General features: G+C 42.5%; 1 protein-coding gene across 1 annotated transcript; it reads right to left on the reverse strand.

The window, feature by feature from the left end:
• Positions 1-291: 291 nt before the first annotated feature.
• Positions 292-4,198, reverse strand: LOC100751786 (keratin, type II cytoskeletal 6A). Its single transcript, XM_027396638.2, has 9 exons — positions 3,695-4,198; positions 2,926-3,140; positions 2,543-2,603; positions 2,292-2,387; positions 1,863-2,027; positions 1,318-1,443; positions 953-1,173; positions 707-741; positions 292-609 (listed from the first exon to the last, which is right to left on the reverse strand). Exons 1-9 carry the CDS (start codon positions 4,196-4,198, stop codon positions 377-379), a joined length of 1,656 nt encoding a protein of 551 aa, XP_027252439.1. The 3' UTR covers positions 292-376.
• Between the last annotated feature and the right edge of the window lie 8,356 nt (positions 4,199-12,554).

Genomic DNA, 12,554 nt, shown 5'->3' on the forward strand with positions numbered 1-12,554 from the left:
AGTTAGGGATTTCTTGGACACAGGAAACTAAAGGGAAGCTCTGGTTTAGTTGAGTAGGACACAACAATAATTTCTGGAATGACAGGGACAGAGACACCCTTTCACAGCCAGCTTAGAGAGAAAGCTAGGGAGGCAGGAGCCTGAAAACCTCCTTACAATTAGCAAGACCAGTTGTGAGTGAATAATGATGAGAGGTCCAGGGTGACAGTCAGAGGATGGGTAATGGGGACCCAGAGGGAACAGACAGAGAAGCAAGGACTCAGCCCTCATTCCCACCCAGAGAGCAGAGGTGAAAGGCCAGCAAGGACAGCCCCTGAGCACAGGGCTCTGCAGCCAGGGGACTGGGGATCAGGGACACATTCTGGTGGCAGGGACTTCAGTGCCTGTAGCTCTTCCTGCTGGAGGAGGTGGTGGTGTACTTGATGGTGGAAGAGCTGCCACCAGAGGAGCTGAGGCCACCACTGATGCCTCTGCCACTGCCAGAACTGAAGCCACCTCCAAGGCCATGGCTACTGCTGTAGGAGTAGCTGCTGCCTCCTCCCAGGCCCAAGCTGCTGCTGGCACCACCTGCACTGCCATAGCTGCTGGACACGGTGGACTGCACCACAGCTGTGAAGGAGGCAAGAGGGGACAAGGGTCACGGTGAGCCCACTCTGTCCGGTGCACCAGGCACAAGTCAGGGCAAGCAGGTTAGCATAGTACTTACAGATGTTGACTTGTCCAACACCTTCACCATACAGCCTGGAAGAAGAACAGAGCAGGTGAGAACTAGGGAGCCATGACCTCAGTCCCCTTGGGAACCCTCAGTCTGGTGACAGTTCACAGAGAATCCCCTGGCTGAGTGGTTCCTGAAGGTAGCCATTGTGGCCACAGCTGGTGCTCCCTCATCTTGTGCTCAGTGCCTAGAAACATGGAGGTGTCCTCAGGAGCTGGAGGAGGGGTGAGCACTCACCTGCACTCCTCTCCTTCCAACAGCTTCCTGTAGGTGGCAATCTCCACATCAAGGGCCAGCTTGACATTCATGAGCTCCTGGTACTCTTTCAGCAGCCTGGCCATGTCCTGTTTGGCCTTCTGCAGGGCATCCTCCAGCCCTTCCAGCTTGCCCCTGGCATCCTTGAGGGCCATCTCCCCACGCTGCTCAGCCTCAGCGATGGCAGCTTGGAGGTTGGCACACTGGGCAGAGAGAGAGCAAGAAATTCAAACTTGTATAGTTGTTCTCTCAAGAGGCTGAGCCCCAGATCTTTGCTCCCAGGAAACAAAAGCCTTGAGGACAGAAAATAATGGACAGCAATCTCTGACATTTTCTGTCTATCCCACCTGCTTCTTGACATGGTCGATCTCGGATCTCAGCCTCTGGATCATGCGGTTGATCTCTGCAATCTCCTGCTTGGTGTTGCGCAGGTCGTCTCCATGTCTTCCTGCTGTGACCTGCAGCTCCTCATACTGAAGGTAAAATAGAGAGAGAACATGTATGTGAGGTCTTGTATGCAAAATCAAATTCACTTCTAGGTGACCTGCACTATCATTAGTTTAATGGCTTTTCCTCAGGAGAAGCTGTGGGAGAACATGGACTACATAGCTATCTTGATAACTGAAAATGTTCTGTGTAACCTCATGAGGACCCTTATTCCCAGTACAGCTAAGCATGGATTGCTGGACCCCATTCATGGCAACTTTCTTCTACTCTGGGTTCTTTTGACCCTTGGATTACAATGTAATTCTATAATGCAAGTACAGGCTCCATTTGCAATGACAGGATCCATTTTCTTCTTAGCAGATCTCTAACTCCAATGAAGTCTGAGTCTTATGGAATTCATTGTGGGTCCCAGATATTCTTCATCAGCCTCCAACTCAGTACTCACTTTCGTCTGGTACCAAGATTCAGCCTCAGCCCGGCTCCTCTGAGCAATCTCCTCGTATTGGGCCTTGACCTCAGCAATGATGCTGTCCAGAACCAGGCTGCGGTTGTTGTCCATGGAGAGGACCACAGATGTGTCTGAGATGTGAGTTTGCATCTGAGACAGTTCCTACAGAACAGAAAGAGGCAACATCTGCTTTGGATGTGAGGGTTACAATGTTCCCAACATCCCACTCTCTGTTTGCACAGGAGAATGTAATGGAAATAAGGCCTAAGCGGAAGAGGGAGGAGAGAGAGAGACAGACTGACAGAGAGAGAGACAGAGAGAGACAGACACAGAGACAGAGACAGAGACAGAGAGAGACAGAGAGAGACAGAGACAGAGACAGAGAGAGGCAGAGAGAGAGGCAGAGAGAGAGACAGGGTGACTTACTGCATCAAAGACAGTTCTCAGGAAGTTGATCTCATCTGCCAGACTGTCTGCCCTGCCTTGCAGTTCAACCTTATTCATATAGGCTGCATCTACATCCTGAGGAAACAGTGAACAACATGGAATGAGGTTAACTCTCTTACACTGTTCTTTTACCTCAGTCTCCCTGGCAACCATGCTCTGGAATGGATCAGACATGCAAATCATTTCTCTCCATCATATGAGAAGCCATCCCTGTGACTTAGTCAGCTCACCTTCTTCAGGGTCACAAATTCATTCTCAGCTGCAGTACGCTTGCGGATTTCATCTTCGTATCTGTGAGAGGGAAGGTGTATCACGTTGCAGCCAGCGGGTAGATGGCATCAAAGGCAGCCTGAAACCCAGCCCCAATATCTCTAAATGCAACACATCCAAATCACACCGAAGGTGGTTTTGTCATTATTGAATAATTCATTTCTTTTCTCCCCCCAAGCCTCCTATGACCCTCCAAAGTCTTAGTCTGTTGCTCTTTGCAATTATGTGTCATTTTACCTTATTGGCCTAGTACTTTAATTTATGAAGTCTATGTCAAATTAGAGCTTTCATTATCATGATCTTTGGAATCTTTAATTCTTCGTTGTTTTTCTTTTTAACTCACTTGTTCTTGTAGTCCTCCACTGTATCCTGCATACTCTTCAGCTCTGAGTCAAGGTGGCTCCTCTGCCCAAGTATGTAGTTTTCTTCTCTCCTGAGGGTGCTGATATAGTGCTCAAACAAGTCCTCCACATTCGGTCTCATGATCTTTGTGCCCTGCTCCTGCAGCAGGGCCCACTTGGTGTCCAAGATCTTGTTCTGTTGCTCCAGGAACCGCACCTAGAGGGGCCGCATGTGATCAGAAATTTGAATATCATTCTTCATTGACCCTTCACTAGTGTGATACCTGTGTCAGGCTGTCTGCCTAAACCCATTCAGGGTATGTAGTGCCTGGCCCCAGGGTCTGAGAGGGACAATCCAGAGCAGAGCCACCAACATCATCCCTCTGAGGAAGGCAGAGCTCTCAGGCAGGGCATAGGCAGCCTAGAAGAAGCATGCTGGATTGTAGTTCAGTTTAGTGTGTCTGGGATGATTCCCACACTGCCCTGTAGAGACTTCTCCCTCAGTACAGTCATCTGTGATGTGAGGCCTGAGCTCATCTCAGCACACCTGAGTGAGACACTCTTATGGGGCCACCTCTGGAGGAGAGGAACTCTCCCCCTGATTGCCAGCTGCTAGTCTGACTAAAGAAGAGACAAAGCCAGGACAGAGTCAACCAGAAACAATGGCAGTGTTTGGGCAAAGCCTAGAGTATCTTCCCTCCTCCATTACCTTTGGCTTTCCCTCCAGAGCCTGCTCCTGCATAGGCTGTTCTAGAAAGAACCACGTCTCACCTTGTCGATGAAGGAGGCAAACTTGTTGTTGAGGGTCTTAATCTGCTCACGTTCTTCAGTCCTCACCCTCTGGATGGTGGGGTCAATTTGCAGGTTCAGAGGGGTGAGCAGGTTCTGGTTAATGGTGACCTCTTGGATGCCTCCAGGGGGGCACACAGGGAATCCAGTACCCCCATAGTCACCACCAAAGCCAGCTCCACCCCCGAAGCCAAATCCACTGCTGGCTCCTCCAAAGCTGAAGCCTCCTCCAACTCGGCTGCCATAGCCTCCCCCAATGCCACAGCTGCCCCTTCCGATGGAGATCCTCTTGGAGCTCCCCACACCATAGAGACTCCTGCTGCCAAAGCCAGCTCCTCCAAATAGAACCCCAGAGCCATTGTTGCCCCCGGAACAGCACACAGACACACTGCTGAAGCCAGGGTGGTTTAGCCTTGGCAATATGGCTGAGCTGACATTGACGCCTCGGTGACTGGTTTGACTCCTGATGGTGGTTTTGGAAGACATGGTTCCTGGGTATGAGATGTCTGTAAAGTGGAGGTACTGCAGGGCAGAGCTGGGCAGATGAGGGTGATAAGTTCCGGGCAGCTGCTTATATATAGTGTAGGTGGTCTTGCTCGTTCCTAAAGGTCAGTTTGCAGACTGGGAAGGCCAGAGCTTTACACACAGTGTGGTCACGCCTAGATGATTCAAAAATGTTATGAAATATTAAGATTGTAGTTTTGGCTTCCTTTAGTCATGGGAAATGTTCCAGCTTCTAGTACTCTTAATCTGAGTATAGTAAATCAGTCCTTAGTTCACTGTATCTCAGGTACTCACCAATATAGGTTCTGCAGGTCATGCTGAATGTACGGAGAGCCCTCTGCTCCCTGCCTGATCCTTACTTCCATAGAGCTATGGAGACCAACTGATTTGTTATGCCAACAAAATTGTCTTACGCCTACAGAAAGCTCTTCGCTGGCCTTCAGTGACTAGGAACATGAACTATAACCTGCTTCCCTTTAGATGCCATTTCAAACAGATACAAAAGTCAACCACAGTTTGTCCCCACACGTCTTTCACTAGGTTGATAACAAAAAGCTCACAAGCAGCCTTATTATTTTCATATCTCCATTTAAGTCACTCACCAACCATATAATAGTTCCTCAAAAAAATCTAAGTTCTTTAGTAATTAAACCAATATTATAGCTAAAGACAGGCTGCTTTGTAGATATGTAGAAATGACTATATATATATATATATATATATATATATATATATACTAAAATTATTCAAGGGAGTGTAAAGACTGCTCACTGGTGAAGTACTTGTTGCTCTTACAGAGGACCTGACTTTAGTTCCCAGCATCAAAATGGAGGTCACAACCATCTATAACTCAATTTCCAGGCAGTTTCATGTCTTCTTCTGACATCTCAGGGCACCGGACACACATAAGTCACACACACTTGCATTCACTAACATAGTCTATACATGAATAACTAACATAACAACAGAAATGGTGATTTTTTAATTACCCTTGTTAGTATAATTTTTGAAATATTTTGAATGTTGAAATTTGTAAATACATTTAAATCGTGTTTTATAGGTCATAGATCTTAAATAGTTTCACAAAATCTATAATTGTCTCGTATTTTTTTTCTCCTAGTCACTTAAAAAATGCTCATAGGTGTTTTGCCTAAATGAAAGTCTGTGAAACACTTGTGTGCCTGGTTCCCCTGGAGGCCAGAAGAGTAAGTCAGATCCCCTAGACCTAGAGTTACCAGAAGGTTGTGAGCTGTGAGCCACCATGTGGGAGCTGAGTTTTGAACCCTGGTCCTCCACAAGAGAAGACAGTGCTCTTAACTGCTGAGCCAATTCCAGCCCCTCTCCTAATACCTAGTTTGTTAATGAATCCAGATTAGCTGTCCTTCTTAGTGTTTCAGATGGTCTTTTCTACTTAATTGTTTCTGGTGTTTGCTGTAACAGGCCACCGTGTCTATTCTCTTTTCTGTAAACTTAAATCATGAGTCTCAATGAAAAATATTCAAGCCTCTCAGGGGTGGTCACACATCCTGCAGCTCTTGTATTTTTCAGGATACTTTTAACTATCCTGGGTTTTTCCTGTTTCCTCATGAAGCTGAAAGTTTTCCTGTCAAAATCTGTGAAAAATTGTGTTGGAATATTGTTGGGATTGATGGCCATTCTTATTTTATTTACCCTACTGATCCATGTGTGTGTGTGATCTTCCCATCTTCCTGGTATCTTCTTCCATACCTTAAACTTCATATCATACAAGTCTTTTATTTCCTGGGTTAGAGTTTTATGCATTTTGTGTTATTGGAGGCTATTGTGAAAAATGTTGTTCCCTGATTTCTTTCTCAGGAGGTTTCTCATTTGTGTATAGGAAGGGGACAGATTTGTGAGTTCCTCTTGTATCCAACCATTTGCTGATGGTGTTTATCAGCTGGAGGAGATTCCAGGTGGGCGTTTAGGGTCACTCATACACAATGTCATATCATCTGCAAATGGAGAGCTTTGGCTTTTTCCTTTCCAATTTATATGCCCTTGATCTCCTTCAATTGCCTTATCGCTCTAGCTAAGAATTCAAGTACTGTATTGAATAGGTCTGGAGAAAGTGGACAGCCTTGTCCTGTTCCTGATTTTAGTGGAAATTCTTTGAGTTTTCTCTCCATGTAAGTTGATGTTGTCTGTGCGCTTGATATAACCTGCCTTTACTATGTTGAGGTATGTTCCCCGAATTCATAATATCTCCAGGACTTTTACTTTGTAGTGGTGGTAGGTTTTAGCAAAGGCCTTTTCTGCAGGTAATGATGGGATCACATGATTTCTGTTTTTCAGTTTGTTTCAATGGTAGATTTCATTTACATATTCATTTACATGTGTTGAACCAGCTCTGCATGTCTGTGAAGAAGCCTGCTTGATCATGATGATCTTTTGATGTGCTTTTCAATTTGATTTGCAAGTACTTTATGAGAGAAAATTTGCATCTATGCTCATCAGGGAAATTGGTCCTTAATTTTCTTTTTTGTAGGGTTTTTATGTGGTTTTGGTATCAGGGTAACTCTGGCCTCATAAATCAATTGGGCAATTTTTCTCTGTTTCTATTTCATGGAATAATTTGAGGAGTATTGGCATTAAGCCTTACTTGAAACTCTGGTAGAATTCTGATGAAAAACTCATCAGGCCTGCCTTTGTTTTCATTGGAGAATTTTAATGACTGCTTGTATTTCACTGAGTTTACAGGTATGTTTAAATGGCTTATGAGATGTTAACTAAATATCAGTAAGTGGTATGTCTTGAGAAAATGATCAGTGTCTGTTACGATAAATCTTTCTGCCAAAGCTGCCTGTGCCCCACCACCACGTGTGAGCTTTATGCCAGCCGCCTGCCCGAGTTAGGCCCAAATGAATACACAGAAACTTGTATTAGGTTCAATGCTGCTTGGCCAATGACTAGGATTTCTCATCTATTAGCTCAGTCTTAATTATCATAAATCTATATATTTTATAAGACTTATCGGACACCTTATTGGTGTCCCTCCTTGCTGGGATCACATCTTGCCACTGGAGCAGGAGCCGAGGGGAAAATGGGGCCCTTCCTGTTTCTCCTTCGCTTAAATATGAGTCTCCTTGCTATGTCACTTCCTGCCTGGATCAGCACTTCTCTACTACATTTCCCAGAATCCTCTTTGACTCCTAGTCCCGTCTACTTGCTGTCTCATTGGCCAAACAGTATTTTATTTAACAATCAACAAGATAAGCATACACAGTACATTCCCCATCAAGTGTCTTTTAGATTTTTCCAAATCGGTGGAGTATGGATTTTTTTTTAGATATGTCCTTAGATTTTATGAATTTCCTCATTGTCTGTTGTCTGTGTTTCTATGGTTAGTTTTGCTAGTTTGGATATTCACTCTCTGCCTTTTAATTATTTTGGATAAGGATAAGGGTATATAAATTGTTTAAATTTTCTCAAAAAAACAATTCTTTGCATCATTGGTTCTTCACAATAATTGTTTATTTATATTTTATTGATTTCAGACTTGAATTTGATTATTTCTTGTCATTTGGTGTGTGACTTCTTTTTTCTGTCCTAGAGATTTTAGGTATAATGTTATGATCTATCTAAATTTCTTTATGTAGGGACTTAATGCTGTGAACATGCCTCTTAGAACTGCCTTCATTGCATCCCGTATTTTGGATGTGTTGTGTATTCTACTTCATAAAATTCTAGAAATATTTAATTTCTTCCTTAACACATTTTTAATTCAGTAGTGAGATTTTCAGTAGCCAATGAGTTTGTTTCTGTTGTTGTTGGTATCCAGCTTTAATCCATGGTGGTCGTATAGGATGCAGGGTGGTTATTTAAATTTTCTTGTATGTATTGAGATTTGTTTGTGTGTCTGAGTCAGTTTTGGAGAAAATTATAAGAGATACTGAGAAAAAGGTATTTTTTTTGTTTGGGTGACTTGTTCTATAAATACATTAGGTACATTTTGCTTATAAAGTCTGTTAGCTCCAGCATTACTCAATTTAGTTTTTGTCTGTCTTTTGACCAGAGTCGGGTAAGGAAGTCTCCCACTATCAATGTGTGAGGATAAATATGTGATTTCAGCAGTAGTAGTATGTCTTTTACAACTTGGCTGGCCTTGTGTTTCATACATAGAGGTTAAGAAATGCTATGTCCTTGACAGAAGCTATTTTCATAAGAATTGAAGTTTTAAAAAGAGGAAAAAAAAGGCAGAGCTGAGTTTCACAAAGTGAGAAAGAACACGCAATGGGGAATGTCATATTCATCTGGCCTAACCTTATCCAGTTAATGTTTTTAATGCTGCTTGGCCTCTCCTTGGGTCAGAGATCTGAACAGCAATGAAAAACAACAACAGCAGCAGTATCACCAAACCAGACCCATTCCTTGGGAAAGAAAAGTACCTTTAGCTACCCAAGTGGTTCCTTCTGCATCCATTACACTTTAATAAGAATCTTGATCTTTGTTCAAGATCAACAGGCAAATAAATAATTCACTGGGGCTAATTTCAGAATGAGTACACAAGTGCTAGATTTTTGTCCAACACCCCAAGGAACTCTAACTTAGTGAGGTGCTCATTTACAAGATTTGACTGTTAGTTAAGTGATTCTGAGTTCCAGGACAGTCAGGACACTTACATAGAGAAACCCTGCCTTGAAAAACCAAAAACAATACAACAAGGGGAAAAGATGAAGAAAAGAAAGAGAATTTGAGATGTTTCCAGATGGTGTCATAGGTATCAATGGGGATATCAAGCCTCAGACTGAGGAATTACAGTATTTTATCCTTCTTTTTCATGGGTCTTGCAGACTCCCTCATGTCCAGAAATGTGGAACTATAGCAATGTCTGCAGTTTCTGTCATGTCACAAACTGAATTAAGCCCAGTCATCTACAGTATTTTAGAAGCTGTTCCAATGGCAACAGAAGGCTTAGACAGGCCATTATTTTATGTCAGGACCTAGCCATGTGTCCAGATGGGAGTCATGGGCACCTCTATGTCCACCAGGGAGATCTTTTTACAACACATGGAACCAGGTACTCAAACACTTGAAATCATACAAACATCCTCTCACTCAGAATCTGCACTGGTTAATATTCTGGTTATGAGTCTATGGGGTCTTGAGAGTAAACTCACCTACAGATCTTCTCAATCTAGGAATTCCTTTAATGTTTTTAAAAGTTGAAAATAAAGTACACATAGTATAGAATTCTCCTCTTTAAAGGGTATAGAGGGGTACTAAATTACAAACTTGCATCTAATCACAGATATTTCTATGATTTCCAAAAGAAGCCTCCAACTGATTAGAAGTTTCTTCTAAATGACCCCTGTTCCCCATACCTGTATCCAACTCATTTTCCATACTTTCTATGAATTGTTCTATGTTGACAGCCATATAGCTTGGCATGAACTTTTAGGCCAAACTTGGCAAGCCACATAGTTATAGAACTGTCTTTTGATTATAAATGGCTTCTAGAAGCATGAGCACTCAGAAGGAACAACATGACCCAGACTTCAATCCTTTGTTCCAACCACAGGCCCACTTACCTAAGCAACCCTCCCGCGTCCCACCACTCACCTAGGTAACACTCCCTCTCCCCACCACACATGAACTTTTTAACCTGCCAATATCCTCCTTCTATAGTTTTCTGACATCCTGCTTAAACTAACACCTGGCTCTTGGCCTCTTCTCCCTCTTCCCTTTATTCCATACTACTATACTACTGACTATATAAGCTAGCCTGGAAAAAATAAAATTTGCCACTTGATCAGGATCCTGTCTTGTGGTAATTCTCTCATGCCTCTTGTCTCCATTCCCCTCCCTGGACTTCTTGCTCTAGGTTGCTGTCCTGCGGGTCGGGATAACTACAGTCCTAACCTGGACATTCACACAACTGGATAAAATTCGATACTTGAGGAAAAAAAAATTGCAGTGTCTTCTTGATGGATTTTTCCTTTGATGAGTATGTCATGTTCTTCCTTTTATCTTCTGATTAGTTTTGGGTTGAATTCTGGTTTTGCAATATATTAAAATGACTACATCAGATTTTTCTTGTGTCTAATTGCTTGGAATATCTTTTTCCATCTCTGTACCCTGAGGAGATGTCTGTCCTTGATGTTAAAGTGTGTTTCTTGGATGTAGCAGAAGGATAGTGCCTTTTTTTTTACATCCATTCTGTGTCTTAGGTTGGGAAATTGATGTTGAGAGTTATCAGTGAGCAGTGATATTTCTATTCCTGTTATTTGGCTGTGTATTTATTGGTGTGGTATGGTAAGGTTCTAGTGGTGGTGGTAGTGGAGTGTGTGTGTGTGTGTGTGTGTGTGTGTGTGTGTGTGTGTGTGTGTGCCCTCTTTTGATTTCTGGTGTGGGATTATTTATTCCTTGTGTTTTCTTGGATGTGGTTTACCTGTTTAGGTTGGAGTTTGCCTTCTAGTGTCTTCTATAGGACTGAATTTGTAGATAGGTGTTGCTTAAATTTGGTTTCATCATGAGGTGACTTATTGTGTCTGTCTATTGTGATTAGAGGTTTTACTGGGAATAATAGTATAGTATGGTACCTAGGGTCTCTTATAGTTGTAGGCCCTTCTGGCTTTTAGAGTCTCCTTTAAGAAATCAGGGGTTATTCTCATAGGTCTCCCTCCATATGTTACTTAGTCTTTTTCTCTTGCAACTTTTAAAATTCTCTACCAGGGAACTCCTACAGCTGATAAACACCTTCAGCAAAGTGGCAGGATACAAGATTAACTCAAAAAAAATCTGTAGCCCTACTATATACCAATGATACATTGATGGAGAAAGAAATCAAAGAAACATCACCCTTTACAATTGCCACAAACAGCATAAAATACCTTGGAGTAATACTAACCAAAAACGTAAAAGACCTGTACCATAAGAATTTTGAATCTCTAAAGAAAGAAATTAAAGAAGATACCAGAAAATGGAAAGATCCCACATGCTCTTGGATAGGTAAGATCAACATAGTAAAAATGGCAATCTTGCCAAAAGCAATCTACAGATTCAATGCAATCCCCATCAAAATTCCAACACAATTCTTCACAGACCTTGAAAGAACAACTCTCAACTTTATATGGAGAAACAAAAGACCCAGGATAGCCAAAACAACCCTGTACAATAAAGGAACTTCTGGAGGTATCACCATCCCTGACTTCAAGTTCTATTACAGAGCTATAGTCCTGAAAACATCTTGGTATTGGCACAAAAATAGACAGGTAGACCAGTGGAATAGAGTTGAAAACCCTGATATTAACCCACACACCTGTGAACACCTGATTTTTGATAAACAATCCAAATTTATACGATGGAACAAAGAGAACATCTTCAACAAATTGTGCTGGCATAACTGGTAGCAGACATGTAGAGACTGTAGTTAGACCCAAGCCTATCACCTTGCACAAAACTTAAGTCAAAATGGATCAAAGACCTCAACATAAACCCAGCCACACTGAACCTATTAGAAGACAAAGTGGGAAATACCCTTGAACTAATTGGTACAGGAGACTGCTTCCTGAACATTACACCAGTAGCACAGACACTGAGGTCAACTGAATGGGACCTCCTGAAACTGAAAAGCTTCAGTAAGGCAAAGGACACAGTCAGCAAGACAAAATGACAGCCCACAGATTGGGAAATGATATTCACCAACCCCACATCTGACAGAGGGCTGATCTCCAAAATATACAAAGAACTCAAGAAGCTAGTCTTCAAAACACCAAACAATCCAATTAAAAAGTGGGGTACAGAACTAAATAGACAATTCTCAATAGAGGAATCTAAAATGGCTGAAAGACACATAAGAAAGTGTTCAACATCCTTAGCCATCAGGGAAATGCAAATCAAAACAACTCTGAGATACCATCTTACTCCTGTCAGAATGGCCAAAATCAAAAACACCAATGACAGTTCATGCTGGAGAGGATGTGGAGAAAGGGGAACACTTCTCCACTGCTGGTGGGAGTGCCAACTTGTACAGCCACTTTGGAAATCAGTATGGCGACTCCTCAAGAAAATGGGAATCAGTCTACCACAAGATCCAGCAATTCCACTCTTAGGCATATACCCAAAAGAAGCACATTCATACAACAAGGACATCTGTTCAACGATGTTCATAGCAGCACTATTTGTAATAGCCAGAAACTGGAAGCAGCCTAGATGCCCCTCAACCGAAGAATGGATAGAGAAAATGTGGTACATTTACACAATGGAGTACTACTCAGCAGAAAAAAACAATGGAATCTTGAAATTTGCAGGAAAATGGATGGAACTAGAAGAAACCATTCTGAGTGAGGTAACCAAATCGCACAAAGACAAACATGGT

This window comes from Cricetulus griseus, chromosome 2 (genome assembly GCF_003668045.3).
Source record: "Cricetulus griseus strain 17A/GY chromosome 2, alternate assembly CriGri-PICRH-1.0, whole genome shotgun sequence".
Taxonomy (NCBI): domain Eukaryota; kingdom Metazoa; phylum Chordata; class Mammalia; order Rodentia; family Cricetidae; genus Cricetulus; species Cricetulus griseus.